The 24,303-nt window shown below is 36.1% G+C and overlaps 4 protein-coding genes across 4 annotated transcripts in view; 2 read left to right on the forward strand and 2 right to left on the reverse strand.

Moving 5' to 3' along the window:
* Nucleotides 1-289: 289 nt before the first annotated feature.
* On the reverse strand, nucleotides 290-3,209 carry sf3b4 (splicing factor 3b, subunit 4). The gene is made up of 5 exons (XM_058753421.1): nucleotides 3,073-3,209; nucleotides 2,602-2,730; nucleotides 1,967-2,509; nucleotides 707-1,039; nucleotides 290-616 (listed from the first exon to the last, which is right to left on the reverse strand). The coding sequence occupies exons 1-5, from the start codon at nucleotides 3,104-3,106 to the stop codon at nucleotides 447-449; spliced, it is 1,209 nt and encodes a 402-aa protein (XP_058609404.1). The 5' UTR covers nucleotides 3,107-3,209; the 3' UTR covers nucleotides 290-446.
* Nucleotides 3,210-4,413: 1,204 nt separating this feature from the next.
* On the forward strand, nucleotides 4,414-9,244 carry rab25a (RAB25, member RAS oncogene family a). Its single transcript, XM_058753424.1, has 5 exons — nucleotides 4,414-4,587; nucleotides 4,813-5,008; nucleotides 5,543-5,736; nucleotides 7,562-7,642; nucleotides 8,350-9,244. The coding sequence occupies exons 1-5, from the start codon at nucleotides 4,551-4,553 to the stop codon at nucleotides 8,475-8,477; spliced, it is 636 nt and encodes a 211-aa protein (XP_058609407.1). The 5' UTR covers nucleotides 4,414-4,550; the 3' UTR covers nucleotides 8,478-9,244.
* Nucleotides 9,245-9,436: 192 nt separating this feature from the next.
* Nucleotides 9,437-12,302, reverse strand: naxe (NAD(P)HX epimerase). The gene is made up of 7 exons (XM_058753423.1): nucleotides 12,114-12,302; nucleotides 11,420-11,603; nucleotides 11,224-11,332; nucleotides 11,018-11,128; nucleotides 10,807-10,917; nucleotides 10,049-10,196; nucleotides 9,437-9,833 (listed from the first exon to the last, which is right to left on the reverse strand). The coding sequence occupies exons 2-7, from the start codon at nucleotides 11,584-11,586 to the stop codon at nucleotides 9,631-9,633; spliced, it is 849 nt and encodes a 282-aa protein (XP_058609406.1). The 5' UTR covers nucleotides 11,587-11,603; nucleotides 12,114-12,302; the 3' UTR covers nucleotides 9,437-9,630.
* A 434-nt stretch (nucleotides 12,303-12,736) lies between these two features.
* Nucleotides 12,737-24,303, forward strand: part of oxr1b (oxidation resistance 1b) — a 47,426-nt gene continuing 35,859 nt past the window's right edge. Inside the window, 2 exon segments of the mRNA XM_058754128.1 lie at nucleotides 12,737-12,853; nucleotides 16,845-16,932. Coding sequence (XP_058610111.1) covers nucleotides 16,916-16,932 — 17 coding nt within the window. The 5' untranslated portion in view covers nucleotides 12,737-12,853; nucleotides 16,845-16,915.

Raw genomic sequence — 24,303 nt, forward strand, 5'->3', positions numbered from 1 at the left:
TTTTGCGTACATTTTCTTTTGCTCATGTCTTATACAACCCAGTAAAAGAACATTGTGCACACAACAACGCTAAATCAAAAGTTTGGGGTGAATAATATTACATTTAAAGTCTCTTCTTTTCACCAAGGCTACATTTGCAAAACAGCAATTTTGTTATAATTTAAATTTATTTTTATATTAATAGTTTTAACATTTTAAAATGTCATTTATTTCTGTAACGCAAAGCTGAATTTTCAGCACCACTACTGCAGTCTTCAGAACTTCAAATAAAATAATAATAATAAAATGACACGGTTGTATAAAATTGTTTATTCTTGCTAATTCTGAATGGGTACATTAACCAAAATTAAGAAATCAGTATACAAAGAAGCAAGAGAACCATCTATCAAAGTACAGAATGTAAATAAAAAATGACAAAGCTTTCAAAAAGGTCTTCACATTAGGGTTTATGGGGGCATTGGTGCTCTCACTGGACCCCTCGGTGGTGCAGGAGGTCGTGGTGGCAAGGGAGGCCCTCTCTGAAATCCAAACGGTGGGGGTCTGGGTGGGCCGGCACCATAACCTGGAGGTGGCATTGGCGGAGGAGGTCCCCTCATACCTGGATGCATTGGTGGACCTGTAAAATATGGGAGGAATTATTGCATATTGCATTACGTCTATTTTACTTCCATTAAAAGCATAACAAGGCACTACTTCACACACATACCCATCGGGGGACCAAACGGTCCTCTGGGAGGGACACCCATGGGTGGAGGAGGCATGCCGGGTGGAGGTGGTGCTCTCTGTTGAGAAGATCCAGGCGGACCAGGTGGGGGAGGCACCATTCCTGGAGGTCCTGATGGAGGCATGGGCATGGGCGGCATTCCTGGTGGATTCATTCCTGAAGGAGGGAAGGGCGGTGGTCCCGGTGGGGGTCCTGCGCCCCCACCCTGTGGTCCAGGAGTACCTGGTGCAGGAGGCATGCCCATACTGGGTGGCATCCCATGAGGCATTGTGCCAGGAGGAGGAACAGGTGGGAAAGCACCAGGAGGTGGCATTCCTGCAAGAGAAATTCACAAAAAATTTAGACACAAAAGACATTTATTGGACCAATAATGAGAAACAAATATTTTAAAACATATTTGGGTCCAAGATGCTTATATTGTTAGAGTTAGTTCACTCAAAGACTGAAAATACTGTCATCATTTACTCAGCCTCATTTTGTTGATATTTGTTGACTTGATATTTTTGACAAAACATGACAGGTTTCCGTCCCTCCATTGAATGTCAAGGTAACCAAAACTTAAAAGACCCCCAAAGTTTATAAATGCATCATAAAACAAATCCGTAAGAATGGAGCAGTTTATTCCAAGCCTTCAGAAGAGACATGATCATTTTATATGATGAACAATTTAATTTAGGCTAAACAATGATCGACACACAAACGTGATGTGCTAGACGTATGTGTCAGTCATTGTTTACATGTAAATAAAAGCCTAAATTAAATAATTTATTAATAACTGACAAATTTTGCAACATTTATTAAACTAAACTGAATCAATCAATCTGACTCAAGCTGAAAAATGACAATACTATCTTATGTAGAGCTGCTTATAGCTGAAATTAATATTTTTTTTTTTTTATAATTGATGAACATTATACTGTTATGGAACTGCATTATCACTGAACTGACTGGAGCTGAATAATGACACTATTGTCTTTTTAGAGCAGAATTTGTCTTCGATGTGAAGTAGTTTCATCAATGATTCTGTTATTTTCCAGTTTAATACTATGAAGCTACTTTAAAACAATCTGTATTTTATAGAGCACAATATAAATAAAAGTGACTTGACTTTCAATGAAGGGATAGAAACTTCTGAGGTTTCATTAAAAATGAAAAATGTGGGTTTCAAAGATGAACCAAAGTCTTACGGGTTTGGAACGACATGGGGGTGAGTAACCAATGAACACTATCCCTTTAACTAACCTGGAATCGGCATCCCTGTTCCAAGAGCGGTCATGACCGGTGTAGGAATGGAGGGAGGTGGAGGAGCATCTGCGAAAAGCTGATGGGGACGATCGGCCTGTGAAAGTGGATTCTGGGCGGCCAGGAGGCGCTCTGCAGCTGAGCCATGCCTCTCGCCCTTTGAGTCTTTCTTAAAGGCGTATGAAACCGTGATGGGCCGATTGCAGAGATACTGGCCATTCATGGCCTCAATAGCTGCATCGGAGGCGTCAAAACTTGCAAAGTTGATGAAAGCATAACCCTTCGAGTTGCCCGTGTCCGGATCTCGCATGATCTTCGGTGTCTGAAGGATCACGCCGAAAGCGCTGAAAGTGTCATAAAGCAGTTTCTCATCGATCTCAGGGTCTAAGTTGCCAATGAAGATGTTGGCGCCGACGTCAAGGTTCTTGTTGTGTGCCGAAGCCTTGTTGACTCGTATGGGTTTGCCGTAAAGTTTGATCATGTTCATGATCTTTATGGCGTAGTCTGCATCCTCTTCGCTGAGGAACTCCACAAAGCCATAACCTGAAGAACGGAGAGAAATCTCAACTTAAAAGCATGCAAATGGTAGAGTTTTGTTTTTTTTCCTCTGAAGGTTTAAAGATAAGGTAACTCACCCTGGTGTTGTCCTGTTACTCGGTCTTTGGGCATGTGTGTGTTTACAACAGGACCAGCTTGCAGGAAAAGCTCCCATAACAAAGGTTCAGAGACTTTCTCATCAAGACCACCCACATATACAGTGGCATCTGAGAAAAAATAAATAATTAAAAATTAAAAAACATGAACACTGTTGCATTGGACACAAAGGCACTTATAAAATAAAATACACATTATTTTGATTATTGTTTCTACTACTAATAGTATTTATATGTACATATTATATTAGTTTGACACACTTAACCTAAATTAAAACCAAAACTTTTCTTTATTTGCTTTTAGCAAGCATGTTTAAATGAATGGAAGTAAGCGACTCAATGCTAATCGAGAAAATATGAAAAGCTTAAATCTATCCATAGTTTTCCATACTTTTCTTTTCTCAAATATAGTCCATTAAAGTATCCCTACGAGTTTATATTTATTAAATTTACCTTGATTTCGTTCTGAAATCGGTCCCGCCGCCATGATGAACCCGGCGTGTGTCCTAACGGAAGTGATTCGCTTTCCTCTGTAGCGATTCGCGATTCAATACAACACAACAGCGCCACGTTAGCGCAGTGCTGCCGCCTACAGGACAGGAGGACGAACGTTATCGCTATCGGCTGTTTAATTCTGATTTACTGCGTCCTTTGCTCTTTTGTTGTCACATCACTTAATATTTGTTTTTAATAAAATGGAGCCAGAGCAGTGCTATATCAGTGTTTCAGGACCTGTCTGTGGCAACCCAATACACACCACATTGTTTATCATACAAAAGTAACAAAACTATGGAAGCCCGTTTCCGCCACTGAATAAAAAAATAAAAAAATATTTAAAATATAAAATATATATAATATAAAATATATATATATATATGTTCTGATGTTCTCAAAATTGCGACTTTATATTTCACAATTATGACTTTATAACTCGCAATTGCAAGTTTACATCACCCAATTCTGAGAAAAAAAATGTCGCAATTACCTTTTTTATTTTATTTTTTCTTCGGTGGCGGAAACGGGCTTCCATACAAAACAGTCCTCCAAATCAAACATGTAGTGTACATTATTAATATATAATCATAAGCTATACCCAACAATATGCAAGAATACTGACATGGAAATGCTGCATTAGTTGTAATTTACCAGCCTAACATGAAACAAACACTGGTCCAAACAGGTCAATTTGCAACAAAATAGAGTTTGCGTTTTCATTCACAGCATTTGTATTGAAATAGGACATCTCTATATATGTCATAAAACATATTAAGTGAAACCCCTTTATTTTATGTATACAGAAACTGAATCTGTCAGCAGGAGTTGTGAATGTGACAGGTTTGAAGAGTAGCCCACACTCTCAGAAATAAAGGTACAAAAGCTGTCACTGGGGCGGTACCTTTTCAAAAGGTACACTTTTGTACCTATTAGGTTCAAATATGTACACTTTAAGTACTAATATGTACCTTTAAGGTACCAAAATGGACCCTTTAGGTACAAACATGTACCTTTTGAAAAGGTACCGCTCCAGTGACACCTTTTCTACCTTTATTTCTGAGAGTGCACATGTTGATACAGGACAGCTGGTTTTATGACTCAGCTGCATGTCGGGTTTACAGACATACAAATTGGATACATGTATCCTACTGTTGGACTGAGAAAGAACTGTGATTTAACAGTTTTGTGTGAGAGTGTGAAGAAGTCACTCCCATTGTGTGTCAGTAGTTCTACCTGTTTCACCTGCTCTCCCACCCCAACCCAACTGTCTCAAAGAGGAGTCTGGCCGTGTGGAATCTGCCATTAGACCAGCACAAGAATGAATCGATAAAGCTTTTCAGAAACCTGAGCATCTGCTTTTCTCCTCCCAGTGGATTTCGAGCTAGAGTAACACGTAAGCAGTACAAACAGACTGACACATTACTGCTAGGGTGAACATGGGGACAGATTTAGCCTACAACTTTGTCTTCAAAGGTAAGTTTGAATCAGTTGACTGGAGATCAGATTTGATCTCAGACAGTTTTTATGGTCTGAATGATAATAATAATAATCTTTAGCATATAAAAAATGTAATAAATTGGTTATTTTGTCTTGTCTTTTCCTGTGTTTCTATTAGAGGCATGAATTGTATTAATTTTGTGAATTAGAATCAAAATTAAATCACTTAAAGTAAGCGAAAAGGTTTTTGTTGTCTTTCAGTGGTTTTAATTGGGGAATCAGGGGTTGGAAAGAGCAACCTACTGTCCAGATTTACCAAAAACGAGTTCAATCATGACAGCCGTACAACCATTGGAGTGGAATTCAGCACTCGCTCCATTCAAGTGGATAGTATTACCATCAAGGCCCAGATCTGGGACACTGCAGGTCTAGAGCGCTACAGGGCGATTACCTCAGCGTAAGTCACTCATTTCCTCATCTCAAAATATATATTCTTTAATCCTAAGGATATATCTATGCACGTTCACATGAATCCTTATTTAGGATAATGCTAGCTGTGGAATTTGTAGTGATTGATTTAGCATCACACCCAGAACCACTCCTTTTTTAGTCTGGGAAACAGTTAAAAGTATAACTGAAAACAATTTTGTTTGATATTGTGTCATTTTTTTCAGGATTCTTTGTTAAATAGAAAATTCAAAAGAACAATTTATTTGAAATTGATGTTTTACTTTATTATACATTTCTTTATTGTCACTTTTAATCAGTTTAATGCATACTTGCTGAATAAAAGTATTAACTTCTTAAAAAAACTTATGAATGGTAGAGTGGATCTTATGTGAGTACTTGTGAAAAGTAATGCATTATGTTGATTACGAACAAGGACCTTTCTCCTCATTTTAAACAAAATAATGAATCGTAAAGCACAATTTGAGCCAATATCCACTTCCTGTTTATGCATATGTAATAATGAGTATTATGTCTCTTGTAGGTATTACAGGGGAGCCGTGGGTGCGCTGCTGGTTTATGACATCACCAAGCACCTGACGTATGAGAACGTTGAGCGATGGCTGAAGGAGCTGTATGACCACGCTGACCCTCACATAGTAGTCATGCTTGTGGGAAATAAAAGTGACCTGGGAAATGTACGCACTGTGCCAGCAGAGGAGGCGAAGGCCTTTGCAGGTGTCAATGCATTTCACAACTCTTTGTTTTAGACATTTAAGCCATCAGGGATGTCAGACTCAGTTCCTGAAAGTCCACTCTTCTGCAGGGTTTCACTACAACCCTAATTAAAGCCCAAAGCAGCTAATCAAGGTCTTCAGGATTACTAGAAACTTCCAGGCAGGGGTTTTGAAGCTACACTCTATACAGGACTGTGCCCCCCCAGGACCTGAGTTTGACGCATGTGCCTTAAGGGGAGACACTACAGGCAAAAACACTGTTTTTTTATGCACCTGTCAATTTTGAGATTTTGGGCTTTTTGGTTTTTCATAAAGTGTTTTTTCAGACTAGTAGAACGAAAACATCCAAAAGACACTGTTAAGTGTTTCTTTTATAGCACTTTATCTATTTGTGTCAATAGATTTCAATTACAATACATATTTTTAAAGGCCGTTTTCTCAAAATGAGTTTTTTCTCCTACACTGAGCCATAAATCGCCACTTCAGTAGCACTTACACACACCAAACTTTACATTTTTATTCCTGTCTATATACTGAAGGTTTTTACAGAGGGATTTGTTCATATATAATTTGCTTGATTATATACAACATTTTAATCGCCCCAAAATTGTCAAAATATAGTGTTTTCTGTCTGTTCTAAGTATTTTCTGAATTATGGAGTGACAAAATGAGATACCCAAAATTCTCTGTAAAAACTTTTGATTATAATATGTCAAAAAATTAAACAAGAATTTTGAAACTGACTTCATCCAGTGTTTAGATTTTTGTACTAGAAATGTATGCAAATTAGTGCGTATTTCATTAAATAATGCCTCATTTGCATATTTAAACCTAACATTTTAGAAAACTTGTAATACAAAAAATGTTTGCAATTATCAATGTAATCAATCAACTAGGTAAGTAAGGCGATAACTATTAGTTAATTTTTTTACCCTATTCACCTGCAGTGTCTCGCCTTAAATGATGCTATTCCAAACCTGTGCAACTTTCTGTCTTCTGCCGAGCACAAAAGACGACATTTAGATTTTTTTTTTTTTTTTTGCATGTACAATGAAAGTTAATGTTGTTTAGACATTCTTCAAAATATGTGACCCTTGACCACAAAACCAGTCATAAGGGTCAATTTTTCGAAATTTAGATTTATACATCATCTGAACAATAGGACAATATTTCAGTAGCCCCTCACTGCAGAACAAAGATCCAGGGGGCGGAGTTGGATCCACATACAGGGGGTGGAGATGGGTAGGTTTAGGGGTGGGGATGGGTGTGTTTATGGATCAGGGGGTGGAGACGGGTAGGTTTAGGTCTATGTAAGGTGGGAGGAGTTGGATCTAGATCCAACTCCACCCCCTGGATCTTGTGTTCTGCAGTGAGGACCATCTCCAATATTTGGCTGAGATACAACTATTTGAAAATCTGGAATTTGAGGGTACAAAAAAAATCTAAATATTGAGAAAATCGCCTTTAAAATTGTCCAAATGAAGTTCTTAGCAATGCATATTACTGATCAAAAATTAAGTTTTGATATATTTACAGTAGGAAATTTACACAATATCTTCACGGAACATGATCTTTACTTAATATCCTAATGATTTTTGGCATAAAATAAAAATCGATAATTTTGACCCATAAAATGTATTTTTGGCTATTGCTACAAATATACCCCAGCGACTTAAGACTGCTTATGTGGTCCAGGGTCACATATCTTCTTTTGTGTTCCACAGAAGAAAGAAAGGTTTATGACGCAAGTGTGAGAATTTTCATTTTTGAATGAGCTTTCCCTTTATTTTAATTATCTTTTATGTTTTATTTATTTTATAAAATAGAGGCCAAAGGCTTACTTTTTATGGAGACGTCCGCATTAGATTCAACTAATGTTGAATCTTCCTTCCTTGAAGTTCTAACAGGTGAGTTTGCATTTTACTTTAAGTCACTGATTAACACTGAATCACAGCAAGATTTATACACTCTCAGAAATAAAGGTACAAAAGCTGTCACTGGGGCGGTACCTTTTCAAAAGGTACATGTTTGTACCTAAAGGGTCCATTTTGGAGCCTTAAAGGTACATATTAGTACTTAAAGTGTACATATTTGAACCTAATAGGTACAAAAGTGTACCTTTTGGAAAGGTACCGCCCCAGTGACAGCTTTTGTACCTTTATTTCTGAGAGTGTAGGAAAATTACACTGACAGGCAAAAGTTTGGAACAATTAAGAAGTTTTTACAGTGTGTTCACCAAGGCTGCATTTATCTGATCAAAACTACAGTAAAAACAGTATTATTGTAAATATTACAATTTAAAATAATTGTTTTCTATTTGAATATATTCTGAAATGGAATTTACTCCAGTTTATTTCTTTCAGCATCATTACTCCAGTCTTTAGTGTCACATGATCCTTCAGAAATCATTCTAATCTAAGTTCTTTTAAGTTTTAATATTTCCGTTTTTAATGTATTTTTGATCAAATAAATTAAGCCTTGGTGAGAATAAGAGACTGTCAGAAACATTTAAAAATGATAATTATTCAAAACATCATAACCAGTTTATACTTTTAGTTTAAAATCCTTACTTTAAATGCATAAAGATGGTGTTCATTAATGTTTCCTTCGTCAGCAATACACAAGAAAGTTGCTAGTAAAGAGGTCACCAGAGGCTCGATCAGCGCGGTGACTCTGAGTCAGACTCTGGGCCCCTCCAGCGAGTTTAATGAGGGGGGACGGTCCTGCTGTAAACTGCTGTGAACAGATGAATGAACATCCAGACAAAGGCATCAAGAGCAAAACAAAGACTTTTACCTGTGACATGGATCATGTCATACCTGCACGGAGGCATTTCTTCATACTTGACCCTCATTGGATGTCACATCAGTCGGCAAAATGGGAGGGGGCCGGCATTTTTTAGCGTTATTGTTTTGTGGCTTGATTTTTTTTTTTTTTACTTTTTTTTTTTTTTAAAGATGTAAACAGTTGAATCTGATAATGTAAGATAAGATGTGTTCTTGGCAATTATGACTAGACATGAACTTTAATTACTTTGAATGAAACACAAATGGGTTGTGCTGTATTATAAAGCTATTTATATGGTGTGAAATGAACAAAATTTCTATTTCAGTGCTGACTTCGGGTCTATAAATTACAGATAAAAATATAAACCACTCAATCTTTAAACAAAGTAAATAATATCTTGAACTGATCTATGATACATTTTTACAGTTATGCATTTCTCATGGAAAGAATCTTCATCATTTATTTTCCAAAAGGGTGAGAACTGGAAAAAGCTCTGTACACTGCTGCAGCTTGCAAAATTCATTATATGAAATGAAACAGCAATATTTTAGTCTTAAGACCTTATTCAGGCATGAAAAAGGTGCTGTTTTAATAAATGTAAGGAATTTTATGCAAGCTACAGCAACGTGTGGCACTTCATTTCTTTGTTCTACACAACTGCCCGAGTGTGTGCTGACTTGTTTTTCTATAAAAATATTAACATAGTTTTAGCTTTACTTATTTTTGTATTTTTACGTCATTTGAAATGTTACATGTTTCCATATGTAAACATGTAACATTATTATATTTAAACATGAAACAATAATGCAGTAATTATTCAGGCTTAGTCATTAAATCCATAACCATCAAAAATGTATGATTTGACTTTAATTTGATGTTTTTATAAATTCATACATAACTAATTAGAGTGATTCCTCCGAAACAATCTGTAACAATCCTTGGCAATAAGGAGTTTCACAATTACTGACTGACACTGATTAATCAAGTCCATATCTACCCATTACGAGAAAAATGGAAAAATTATTCAGAGTGTTAAATCAAAGTTATAACCCAGGGATTTTTTTTTTTTTTAATTAGTGACACAAAAATGACTTGAAGGATTTACTGCTCAGTTCAACTGATAAACACAGTCAGTGTCTGGGTATTGAGGCAGATTTAGCTGGTACTTCTGCTCAAGTGCAGGAGGAACGAATCGTCCTCCCAGGAAGTGGTAGCGTCCTTTGAAGTGATTGGCTGCTTTCTTAGGGGCTGTGAGGGAGAGGAGCATGTCAGGCTGAATCCCATCAGGACAGCCGTTCTCCACATCCCAGCCTAATAAGTGAAAGAAATTACACATACTTTGTCACAATCAGAAGACATTTATGATAAAGTAGTCGACTTACTGTTACGAGGCATTTTATTCAATAAAAGATGCTTGTTGGCTCATAAATGCAAAAAACACCAAATCATTTTTTCTTCTTCTAAATGCTTAGATTGCAATTAAATCAGTGTTTATTTCTTGCTCAATGCGATGTGTGTGTTCTCACCTGAAGGTATGTCAACGCTAGCAATGGGCACAGTGATCTTCTTTAGCTGGGAGAGGATGTCACCGAATGGCTCTCGCACCGCACCCTTAAAACTGAATCCAAAGATGGCGTCCACCACCAAATTATACACTTCATCAATCACATCAGCCTAAAGACAGCATGATGGGGAAATACACAACTGTTACACACATCAAAAACACACTGCTGTTCAAAAGATACATTACTGTTTTTGAAAAAACATCTCTTATGCTCACCAAAGCTACATTTATTTAATCAAAATACAGTAATAATATAATAGTTACAATAATAGTTGTACTACTCACATTTTTGTGGAAAAAGTTCTACTTTTTTAGGATTTTTGATGAATAGAAAGTTCAAATGAACAGCAATTATTTGAATATTTTTTTTTTTTGTAACGTAACGTTTGTAATGTAAATTTTCATCAATTTAATGCATCCGTTTTGAATAATCCTAAATAATAAATAAATAATTACTTTGAAAAATCTCACCCCAACCTTTTAAACAGTAGAGTACATATACAAAAAGTACAAAATACATTTTTTACATACAGGTAAAAAATATGAAAGATTAAAATGTCAGCTTGTTGTGCAAATCTTGAGCAGCTGGTACATTCATGGCATTTAGCACATTATTTTACCATAAATTAATGAGGAGGAGGAACCCATACAAGGGCTAAAAACATCTGGCCCCCCTACAGTGTGAAAGATGTGATATTGACTGCTGGGGTTGTGCTGTACCTCAGGCATCTCTGTCAGGAAGGATATATCCATCTTCTCACACTGGGTGGTAAGATTCTGGAACAGCTGTTTGCTGGGGCGCTTTGGGTACAACACAGAAGGTTCATATCCCTGGGAGATTCACATGCAATATGAATAACGTCAATACACCTTCATAAAATATTAAGTGTAATGAAGGAATGATTTATTTTCAGGTATAACATGAACTCACAAACAGTTTGAGATGTCTAGCACAAACCAACCCATCTCCTCCATTATTTCCTGGTCCACAGATCACCAGAACTCTAGGTGGACTCTTGAGCAGTGATTGTAGAGGATAGCCCTATGAAGCAAAAACTGATTTTAATGTGTAAAATGCACCACATAGAGTAAGCTGTATTTGATCCTTTCTGCATGTTGGTGGAGCATCAGAAGTACCTTTGACACAGCCGTGGCACAGCTCAGACCGGCCAGCTCCATTAACTGATCCACACTGAAGCGGTACTCGTTGAACAGCTCCTCGTCAATGTGCTGAGCCTCTTCTTGCCTATAAAAGAAAGATTAGATAAAAACAACCATGTTTATGCTCATGCAACAATAGTAACACTAATAAATGCAGTGCATTAACACTCACCCCAAGTACTTGATTGTATTGGCCATAGTGCAGGCCTGTCTGTGAGCGAGATCTTTACTGTAGATGGTGCTGGCAACACGTGCACATGCGCCTGTATGGGTCAAGACAGAGCCTCCTCGTGATGACACAAGAAGACCGATACCAAACAGAGCTCGAACTCCCAACATTCACCTGGATAAAGCACCTGAACACAGAAATACATTAAGAAAGTTGTCAAGAAATTATGGTGCATGTTGTTGATTTCTGCCTACATAGAGAAAAAAAAAAGAGAAAAATCTTGCCTCATCCTTGGAAATACAGTAATAATTCTGAACAGAGAAACCTAATAATCTGCTGCCCATATATTCTAAAGTTGGTCACTCATTATTTTCTGGTAAGGAGGTTGTTGACAGACATATCCAAAAAGTTACTGAATAGATATGCAATACATTTTCAGTGTGTAACGAGGGATTAAAATAATATAGTCATTATATTAATTACATTTATTTTAATATAAATATATACATATACAATATGCATAACTAATGCATAGGCTACAACTCAACCTGGGCATATTAATCACGAGAAACAAATGATATTACACATTAAAAATAATATTTTAGAACAGTTTATCATGCTACCATCGGGTCAAAAAACTGTTATGGGGAGAATCAACTTATATAACGTAAATATAAAAAGCTGAAGCATTCAGTACCTGTTAGCACGCTCTGTAACAGTCGCTAACACCAAGAAATGCTCAAGACACCGCCGGCAGAATAAAAACAGAACAAAAAAACAATCCAGTTACAACTTTACAGGATATAAACATGCAAAAGTACATTAAACAGTTAGGATACTTGCAGCCCTCTGCTGCTGAAACCCAAACAATATCCGGGTTAGTGAACTTGAGTCGCTTTTCATAATAACAGTCTGACTTTTATGCAATCTTGTTAAAAATTACCCAAATCAAATCCAATTTAAATAAATAAACAACAACAACAACAACAACATAATAATAATAATAATAAATTATAATTATTCATTCTTATAATCATTTGCTATAATTAGATTATAATTTCTTCTCTTTGCAGGACATAAACAGTGTGGATGCACATATGTTTGAAAATAGGGGGTCGTTGAAATTATTCCTTGCCTTTTCTGTGGATGTGTCCTTGAATATCATGTATATGTAATGTTTCCTACCAATGTCTATTTGTGGAACATATCCGTGTATTTAGGCTTCACATACTTATGCTCAGACCAGGTCTCGTATTGGTTGGATCCACACCCCTTTACCTCAGGTTGGGATGGTATGTTCCGCTTGTTTAATATCGCGCTCGGAGCGTTAATGCTGGCATAGTGTGAGTGATATTCTGTGGCAGGTGCGATCATAAACACTGCATGAAATATCTATTCAATATTCACTGGATATGCTGACGCATTACCTGGCTTAAGGTAAGCGCGAATTAATTCTAAATGAATGTTATGTTATTTAATATAAGAATAAGTTGTTGAATATGGATGTAAATAAAAAACGAGGGAAAATACACCGAATTTCTATAAAAGGAAATTTAACTTGAACCTGACTTTTTATAAGGGCACCACAAAGGAAAGAATAATGGACTTTTTTCTTGGTTTTGAATGACAGGAGGGACATTTTGAGGATGCCCGAAATGTTTGACAATATGTTGTTTTATATTATAACTTTAACTGCAGTTTAGTTTTATTTGAATGCATTGCATTTAATGTATTGTTTATTATGTGATTGTTTGTCTTTGGGCTAATATAATTTAAGGAACCCAGAGAGGAAGTTCACATCCTTTATTTATTTATTTATTGTTTGTTTGTGTGTAATTCAATTGAAGACTCCTTGTGGAAGACTGGATGTGATATCTGCACTGATTCAGTATTAAGTTTCCAGTTAGAGATCACTGTTAATGGACAAAAGTCACTTGTTTATAAGAAGAACACATGTTTGTATTTGAATATGCAAGCTTTTTTTCCCTTCTTTATCATAATTTTATCATGCAATTTTAAAAATAATATGACCTTGAATCTTGCATGGTATGAATAAAGCCATTCTGCTCTGATAGTATTCCTTCAAGTACCTTGTTACGTGAATATGGTAATCATTCAGTACAGTGGTATATATCAAAGTACCAGTATTACCATCTGATACAATCAAAATGCTATTTGAGTTAAAGTGTCTCAGAATGATATTATTTCATTAAGCAGCAGTTTTGATGCAAACTCAGTGTAATTGAAACTCAGAGATGCTGTATCACTGTTGGTATGTCCTCATTGATCGATTTCCAAGCAGCAGGGTTTTCACATCCAGGCAGACACTCATGGAAGGCTGCCATGGAAAAACCCAGTGAATTATAATGTCTACTCATAGCTGCTGTCTATAAATTACCAAAGAGTTGACGGCCTGTTTGCATGGCTCAGACACATGCTTTAAAGATCCAGCCACTGAAATGACTGAAGAGCAGTATGCAAAGAGCAATGGCTATGCACTCACAAACTGAAGTGGCACTGTAATATCAATCTATCGATGAGTGCTGGGTGCATGTTTCTCTCTAAATTAGCCTCGTTACATAAAGATGTTTATTGTGCTTCCATGGTCATGGCTGCTGCACTTCAATAATGCCATCGTGTTTTCCAGCAAGAGCTTTTAGTGAATCATGTTTGTCTCTTAGGATGCCATAGTAGATTTTAATTTATACTCTAGATTTTTTAAAAATCTGTTAAATGCTATCATGTAAAAGCCTGAGGAAGAAAATCATGTGATTTTTGGAGGGATATAATTGTTGTCTTTGTAAATGTATCCTGGCTGGTGTAGATTTTAGATCTTTGTCACTGTCCAGTGCTGAAATCACTTCCCATTTTAGACTGGAGATTTGTGGTAGTATTCTGACAGATTTCTGGTAGAATTATCCATAGAATTAAAAGATAACGTAACATAAAAAAATGTAAAAGAGTTAAAACGTTATGTCTATTCAGCCCGGCAAACTAATTTTTGTATGGTTTTTTTTCGCCATTTAAAAAGTGACCATCATAAACAGCCGCATGTGAGTTGAAACATGCATATTAGGAAAGTGAAAAACAGTTCAGCAAAATAAGACAGCATATGGAATGTGATTCATTTCAGTTAGCAGACACCCTAAATATATTTAGACATGTGAAGTTTAACTTATATGATTTCTTCATGACTAGAGGGAAATGTAAGTAAAGCGGCACAGTTTATCCCACTCTTTCCTATATTACTTTGATGCAGTAAAAAGACCATATTGTGACTTTGCATGTGCTTCTGTAATAAGCATTGAAACCGCAACACTCCCAGAAGAAACCCAGCATGCTGTCTTAAAAATTGACCAAAGGGACAGATTTGGTTTTTAATCCACCTTCGTCTAAACCCTGCTGTGGTTAAGAAGAGATAGAATGTCTTTTCTGTTGTTCACTAGTTATGGACATTGTCATACATAGAGTAATTGGCTCCATCAAGCCTCTGTAAGTAATGACTGTTTGTTATTTTCTCCCAGAGGCCACGTCCCTCCAATCTAGTGTGCTGACCTTTGGTAGTTCCCTGCTGTTGTGTGATATATGGACCAGATGTTTATTAATGAGGCTCATTAGTGACTAGAAATTAGTGTTTACTTTGTATTTATACCTTGTCAAGTCACATTTATTTATACAGTCGTCCAAGCAGCTTCACAGAGATGAACAGTAAAATAACAGTGAAGTCATTTCATTAGTGATGAATTTTGCAACAATGACTTCTGTTGTAAAGCAGCTCTACAGAATACACTTGCCATTATTCAGTTCAAAGTAGTTCAGTGCTGATTCAATTTAGTTCAATAACCATCTCAGTGTTGCAAAGTTTTATCAGTTATGAATCAGCTATAAATCAGCTCTACAGAAGACAGTTGTATATTTAAGCTTAGTTGAGTCCAATGCTGATACGGTTCAGTCCAATGAATGTGTCGATATCACAACAAATTTGATTCAGCTATAAATCAGCTCTACAGAAGACAAATCATAATAAACTTCATGCATGCGTTAAAATACAGTGAATTTATTTTTATATGCAACAGCATGATATCCTCAGTGTTTAGTCATGGTTATGGGCAATTTGATTATAGTGCACTGGTTCTGTTTTTATCTCAGGCGGAACAATTACCGTTGTCATTTCGTGCTTTGGCTCACTGTAATGAAACCAGATGGCCAGAAGGTCATCCTCAATTAAGGAAAATCCATTTCCATTCATAAAGTTATCCATTATCGTCTTCAGTTAATGTCCCCATTTCTTTTCATCAATATTAAGACCAGAAGCCATTCTAATCCTGCTGTCCATTGTGTACAGCTGCTTTTATACTTTCCCAATCCCATCCTAGAGATTAAACATGTCTCCTTTTGCTTGATGTATTAAAATCTTGGATATACCAATGATTTTTTACCTGTGCTTTGTGGTGGAGGCAGGTTGATGGTTAGGCTAGTAGAATAGCAGAAGGTTTACCAATGCCTACATCTTACACAGGCTGTATTCATACATTATTAATGCGCTCTGTTTGGACATGCAGCTCTTGTTGACATATGTCTTATCTTCCACTGATCTCATTAGCTAACTAAGATTTTGACAAGCGCAAGAAGGTTTGGGACCCTAGCTAGTGCACAGCTGAAGTAAGACCTGTGCTATGGCAGGTGTTTGCAAATATTTGAATAATATTAAAATATTCAATGTCATCCATTTAAATAGATGAAAAACAGGAATAATAAGCATTAGCATTTTAATACCCTTCAGGGCAGGTCTATTAAAGCTGATTCTTGGTTTCTTATTGACAATATAATTGAGTTAGCACAAAGTTAGCTCTAATGTTATCAGCCAAAGTGGACAATGCTCTTAAAATAAAGGTTATATATTTGCATCAGCGGTTCCATGATGAAACTTTAACATCCATGGAAACACGTGCACAAGGGGTTCTTTATAGTGGAAAAATGTTTGTTAAAATGCTCTTTAGATTAAGACAAAAATGGTTCTTTTATAAAACTGTTCCCTGAAAGGTTCTTTGGGGAACCAAAAATGGTTCTTCTATTGCATTTCTGGAAAATTTATTTTTAAAAGTGAATATTCATTTACATATCTTCATCTGCACATTGGTTAAATTGTATATAACCTTAGACTGCAGATAGGAAATCTATTAGCTAATTCCTTGGTAAACACCATCTGGTTGGTAATTAGTGGACAGAAAACAAACATTGAGTGTTGACGAAAGAACCGAGCTCCCTCAGATTTTGCTCAAGGCTGTTGGATTGTGACTGTCAGCTGTAATTTGCTCAGTCATACAGGTCACACCCCTTGAGGTTATTGGTTCTTGGATTTTTTTTAAACCTGATACCATGAGATGGTGATTGAACCTCACCCTGTAACCATACTCTCCTCCTACAGGTCCACTCCATAGAGCTGGCCTATCGCTGTCATTGTGTCACCCATCCAACACAGTATAACAAGGACCCAGAATGTTCAGCACAAAGAGGTCAGTACACAATAGTGGTTTACGGTGCTTTTACATGTGGTGTTTTTGTTTGTTTATCTGTGTTATCAGTGTGGTTTTTGGGTCATGCATGGCTATTACTGTTGCAAATACTGTACTTAGGGTTAAATGTATCTTCAAAACACTAGTCCTGCAACTGCATAACAGCATGATAAATCATGTTTTCTTTAGACAATGTTCGAGTTTTGTGATTATTGGGTACAAACATGCATTTGCAAAGTGATTTTTATGCATTTCTGTTTTTTTCCTGCATTTTTCCTTATTTTTTTTCAGTTGTTTTCAATGGAACCACCGCATATATAAAAATGCCAGCAGTGAGACTTGCCAGAGAGCTTGCCATTTTCTTTTTCTGGTAGCCAAAATATTCAACTTTGGGTAATATGCAGCGGTAATCAATGTCACTTTTTACTCAGCCGTCGAGATGGTCTTCATTGCGGAAGACAACATCCAGGGGGCGTGGTTGGACCCAGATCCAACTCCTCCCACCTTACATATATCTAAACCCACCCATCTCCACCCCTAAACCTACCAATCTTCACCCCCTGGATCTTGTGTTCTGCAGTGAGGGGCTACTGCAGCCGTCCAATCACAGTGAAGAAGAGGTGGGATAAATATTGCTGTAACATTCTACCTATAGGCTGATGATACACAGGGCAACTTTTTTTCCATCAATGGGCAACCAGGTGAGACACAGGGCCCACAACTGATCTAAATTATTCACATAGAATTTTTTTTACCCATTCTCAATGCATGGGAAAGTGCCCAAGCAATGTTGTTAAGAAAAGTTGCCCCGTGTATCATCAGCCATACAGTGACTGAATAACAATGGAAAAGTACATATCTTCAAGTGTCCATGTCTGTACAAGATGACATCTACAAACTACAACAATATTAATATGAAAAATAATGATACATTTCTTTCATCATTCATGCATTTAGCTAAACACTGCACCTCCAAAACGCTCTCAAAAATGCTTTAATGGACACACAGCCTAATGTGGTTGAAATCACATGCAGAAGCTGCAAATGTCAAGTTTAATATATAGTTTAAAATATGTACTGATAGATGTGGAGAAGTGGCTGGTGGTCTTCCTATTTGATGCATGGACCAAACAACAGTATAGATACTTGTTCATTTAAAAATAAGCATCATAAAATGATCGACTGAACATAAATCAGTGTGACTGCATGACTTAAACACTGGATATAAATGCACCATGCCTAAGGCACACACAAAAGCAGATCACACTAAGAGAACTTTGTGATGAGAATCAAACTCTGGTTGAAACCCACAAGAGATGAGAGAGCATTATCATTTAAATAGCATAGACCCCAGGTGAAAGGAATCCTGGATTCTAATAAATGCAGGCTGTTCTCGAGGTATTGCTGAAACATAAGTAGGGCTCTTGTATTTTTGCTTTAGCCCTGTGATGCATCATTAGGAGGTTCAAGCGTAAAAATCTCAAGAGGATTACATAATCCTCTCCAACCCCTAACACAAACCTCATCCCCCCATCCCACCCCACCTCACCACACAGCTGTCATCCCGCGTGATGGATGCCATAATCTGGATTCCTCCATATGCACTTTCCATTCCAGTTTTCTGAGGGTGAAATATTCTCCTCAAGGCTTCCAGACGTGCTCTAATGGTCAGCCCAATTGCATTAAAGAGGACCGACTCCATTTCTGTTTTATTGATGACTGCTTTTTGGGATTGCTAAAGGGCCTGTTTTATTTATATAATGTTAGTTTTTTCTTCTTTGTGCCAGTCAAAATGCATTCATGCCTTTTCCAGCAGCATTTCAGGATGTTTGGAAGGGAGTCTGAGGTCCTTTGAGATTTAGAGTTATTTTTAGCTGCAGCAGTACCGGGCTGTTCTCTCTGCAAGAAACTCTGATGAATTGCTTGGAAAAAGTATATAATTCATTTTTATAGCTTCTTGTTGATTATATTAAAAAGTCAAAAGGGTGATTTTTGACAAGAATAGTCTGAAGCAAGGTTTTAAGGCAGTATTATTAGGAGAACGGTTCTCCTAATGGCAGTATTATCAAGCCTCATCTCTGGATTTGTCCCGGCTAATGGAGTAACTACGCAAGTACGTGACGTAAGGCAAGAAAAGAAAGGTATTGGTTTACAGATTTCTTAGTCCAGGTGAACAAGGATCGCAGTGGCAGGTTTAACTAATCACTAATCTAAATCAAGCTGAGAGCTGTTTCAGCTTTACCTGATTAACTGAAGGCATACTGTCTGTTTAGAACAGAACAAAGCCATCTGTTACAACAATATTTGGTTACGGGTGTTTAGTTCCCTGAAAAAATAACTGTTAGCAACAGAAAACATGCTTGAGAATTGAGTATTTAATGTAATAATCATTATATATATCAAAAAGCATATCTTTACATATTTTTTAAATGTAAACATATTATTTAATGAGCTGTTGCCATATAGCTGAGGTACTCATGTGGGCAACACCAGTTTGAGTCTGGCTGATCTGATCATTTCCTGTCGTCTCTATACAAAAATACCAAAAATATAATTTTAAAAAGGTTCATAGAATCCAGCAAGTGATTTTTATAGGAGTTAACTAAAACCATAAAAATGTCACTTGATATAAAATAAATGTTAACTGAAATAAAATTTTAACTTATTTTAGCCGGTTGCCAAAGCAACATGTCTCATTTTTATTTAGTTTAACTTTTTATTTTACAGTAAATCTAAAACTGAGATAAAAATGAATAAAAATCTGTATGGACATATTTTAAAAAATATCTAATAAAATGACTGAAATGCACAACAAATTTGCTAAAACTTTAACATGAAAACAGAAAATATAAAAATTGCTATAATAGTATATAATAGTATCCCAGTGATACTAAATACACTTTGTTGTTTTCTAATCAGTTTCTCTCTCTTAATACTTAGTTTTCAATTTGTTATCCCAAAGGTAAAAAAGTCCAGTTAAAAAAGCAAAAGTACAGAATTAGATACACTACTGTTCAAAGAAATGTTTAGTTGAGCATATTCAAATGATTTCTGAAGGATTATGTGACACTGAAGACTGATGAAAATTCAGCTTTCACAGGGATAAATAGCATTTTAAAATATTAAAACAGAGAAAACATTTGTTTTCATTTCCAAAAATATTTCAAAATATTACTGTTTTTACTTACATTATTTGTGAGCATAAGAGGCTCTGTAGAGGAGTGGTAGGAGTGATGCTATGCATTCTCCACAGATACTGTGTTGAAAGCCATTTCTTGCGGGATAAATGAAATATGCAGTCCCATCTGAATTATGCAAGAGGACAAAAAAAAAGACTTTTAGGAAGGCAATAGTAGGGGATGTTTTGATGTGCAGCCTGTATAGCGCATAAACACCCATACCTGCACATTTTTTGGCTGCGCAGAGGCACCTGACCACAGCGCTTAAACCACACAAACAATGAGCACTTGCCTAATTCAGAGTGACTGTTCAGCCACGTTTAATACACTCACTGCGCTTCCTATAGAAGGTTTTAAAGGCCTCCTGAAAATAAGACACGCTTTTCTTGAGGAAAAAGATCAGCAGAGTGGAAGAAGACCCTGAGGTTCTTAAAAGATCGCCTTGGAAAGTGTGTATAGGTGAAGTTTAATTTCCTTAGTGTCATCAGTGTAACTATGAAAAATGGCTGCGACTGAGAAATTGCCTTTAGGCCCTCCTTAATTGGTAACAAATCTTTTTATTTCTGGAGTGATTCATCGTCTAAGATAGTCGTTTGTAGAGTTATACCATCTCCCACCTTGCTTAATTTAGTTTGACTTGTCTGTCTTTTGCAGAAAGGCAGGAAACTTTGCAATAACGAGAGAGTGTCTACCTATAGGAGCATAAAGGAACACAAAGTACTTTTCATAGAGAGGATTATGCTGCCTGTACTACAAACTCAAGTGCTTGCGTAATAAGCCTGCATGGAGACTTTGACTGATGTTTCAAGAGTGAATGCATGAATGCAACCATGCAATTTATAGTCATATTGAAATTAGCTTGGCATTGCTGCGAAACTTATGCAAATAATATGCATTTGATTACAGCATATAAATAATTTAATTTTGCATCCAAATCTCCAGAGAAATATACTACTCATTTGAATACACTCTTTAAAACTGAAGGGCACATTTATAATAATCTGAATTGACAGGTTGGACAAAATAACCTCTCAGAAAAATTGATTGGTCTCTGGTTTCTGTCTAACAGAGTGTCTTTCCTGGCTTTTAATAGAAATGCTGAATATCTTTCTTGCCTTGTTACATCCTGCATATTTTGAGGTCTGCTTTTTGTCTGATGATATTTAAATATGAATGAATAATCGAATAATTTTATTAGCATTAAGATGAGGTTTTATTACAAGTAACGAGTGATTAATGCATGGGCCAGAATAGAAGTAAAATTAAAATAGAAATTCTTTTAAGAATTGAAGTTTGTTTTGCTTCTCAAATGATCTTTTATGAAAATACAATTTCAGATGATAGGATAAGGAAAATTCATTGGTGAAAAGATATACAAACACTGAAATTATCCTTCCACTGAGTATTTTTTCCCCCTTTTTTATATTTTTCCTTGCAATATAGCCATACTTTTTTGTGTTGCCTTTGGAAGTTCTCTTTTACTTTTACTTTTATCAGAATCAGAATCAAAATTTTACTATTACTTTTACTTTTAAATTCTTGGAATTTAGCTTTGTTTTCCCCTGCCGAACGTGACCCTATTAGAACACATCTGCAATTTTTGGGTCATGACTCATAACCACTTCTTTAACATACCTGGTCTCATGACAAAATATGTACCTGGGGCAGCTTTTTCATGAGACGTGAAATAAGTACATATCACTGCAGTTTCCAACAGAAATGTCAGAAATGAGTGGCACTAAAGAGAGTTCGTTTCTTCCCTGCGGAACAGATGAACGTACATATGGCACATTTTATGGGAAAGACTAGACTAAATAAGGAAAGACTAAGTACTGTACAGTAATTACTGTTTTTGCATTATTTTAAGGGGTAGGTTTAGGGTTGGGGTAGGTGTAGACGTTAATAAAACAGTCTAATAGGTAGAAAATTTAATTTATTTGACGCTTTAAAATAACGTATCATGATCTGCACTGCACCTAAACCTACCCTTTAGTATATGAACAAAAGCGAATGTGACGTAAAAACATAATCGCAAGCGTGCCGTTTTAGATTGTTCTTCAATGTCATCTTTCAGCTCATGTTTTTCACGGGATTCGTACCCGTTAAAAAGGCTAAAGCCCGGTTCACACCAAGGACAATAGCTATAAAGATAACAATATTAGTGTCCATCCACACCAGCGAATGATACCGTCTGTTTATTCTAAGTGCACGCTTTAAATTCTCGAGCTCGTAATATAGGATGGATTCTGATTGGCTGTCAATGTTTGCACCATTCATCAGCTGGAAAAAAATCATTCTGGAAAAGATTCCAACGATATCGTTTCTCTGTGCCTTTATCATTATAGTTGTGCTGTGGATTTTTAGAGCTATATCTTTATAGTTATCGTCCTTGGTGTGAACGGGGCTTAAGTTGAAGGCTAAGGCCAAGTCATGATAAATGTGAATCTAAAATTGCCCATTGCACATGAAAAAAGTCATGTAAAGCCAAGTCATGCAATCTCTCTATTTATGGCAGTGCTCCAGTGAAGTTATCTTATTTGTTGCAGAAATATTTATTTCTTCTGCTATTTTAGATTCAACTCTGCATTTCCGTCCTGGCTTGTGACGTCTCCCCAGTAGTCTTTTTTCTTTTTGTTAGTGTTTGTTTTTGTACAACATATTCAACAGTGACCCAGTTCCAGACTTTGATGTCAGAATTTCTGTACGACGAAGGCACAGAATGTGAATATTTAATATTCCTCATATTATCATCAGGCCTGTGCAATTACAAGCTCACTGCTGGATTTAACAATTTCATTACAAAGACATACATCTGCTTTGCATCTGTTGTCTTTTGTTGACATTGTATTACATTGGTGATTGCGAGAGGATGTTGCTATGCGGAAACCTTACTTTGTGAGTCTGTCAAATTTTGAGTGGGAAAAATCAGAAAAATCTTGATATGCCTTTATAGGCTCTACTTGCATTTGGCTGAAGATATAACAAGACATTTAGGTGATATATAAATCAGAATACGCAGATTTAGATTAGTTCATATTTTACTGTCTAATAAGATCAGTGCCCATAGGGTATCGATCTAACACCTGCTGCTGTTATGTAATATTTAAGGAGTTTGAGCAGCTTAAAATCTGTCATAATCTCTATTAATGCTCTCTTTCCCTTCGTTAAACATGTTCCATGCTGATGCAGACATATTATGAATGATAACTGTTAGTTTTATGATTATTTATAAATGTTCTTGTTAACCTATGTCAGAAATGTGTAACAGTGTTCAAGGATTTTATGTGATTTGTGGCGATAAAATAATATTTAAATGGAGATTCTTTAAGTGGGTTCATGCATATATGGATATATATGCATATATTAGGGTAAATGGCACCTAATGGAAAGCTTGCATGCAGGACTGTAGTGTTTCTGATGTTTTGAAGGTGAGCAGTTTTACCCACCATTTTAATCAGCTAATTTACATATGGCATGGTTATGCTTGGGTGTTGGCATTGATAAAGGTCTCCAGAGAGTATGTGCTTTGAATAATCAATGCAAACCAAAATCTCCTCATGTTAGGTTTCATTTGCAGGACAAATATGTGTCAATGTGACTAATAATAAAAAAACCCTTGTGAATTGTTGCTCGACAATTTATATGCAAGAAGTGTTTTTCAAGCAATTTACTCAGATTTGTTTTATGAATGAGACCCTTAACAAAGATTATTAGAGTATGTTTTACAAGAAAATACCATTTCAGCATTTCTGTTTAATTACTTGCTGTTTCTTTGCAATTATTATTATTATTTTTAATTTACTAGCAATGTGTGAGTGAAAAAGAAAATTCTACACCAGTTTTTAATTGATTGTTTACGTTCTGATAGATAAATGGTGAAATAAATAAAATAATAACAAAAAGAAGTCACATTAGTCTCACAATGCTGGGAAATGTTAGGAAGTTGAAAAAAAATAGTGACTTCACCTCACAAGTTTTTAGTGGATGCAATTGGTATAAAATTGTGAAAAAATCTAGTTTCAATCTCAAATGACAGGACAAGTCATGGAAATCCATTGATGAAAAGATGAAACTATCCTTTCAGTGTCCTTTTTCAGTATCCTTTTTTCATGTAAGTTTCTTTTGTTGCTTTTGGTAGTTCTCGAATCACAACCAGTTTACAGTAGACAGTTCTGCAGATGGATTACCTGAG

Source organism: Onychostoma macrolepis, chromosome 19 (assembly GCF_012432095.1).
Source record: "Onychostoma macrolepis isolate SWU-2019 chromosome 19, ASM1243209v1, whole genome shotgun sequence".
NCBI lineage: Eukaryota > Metazoa > Chordata > Actinopteri > Cypriniformes > Cyprinidae > Onychostoma > Onychostoma macrolepis.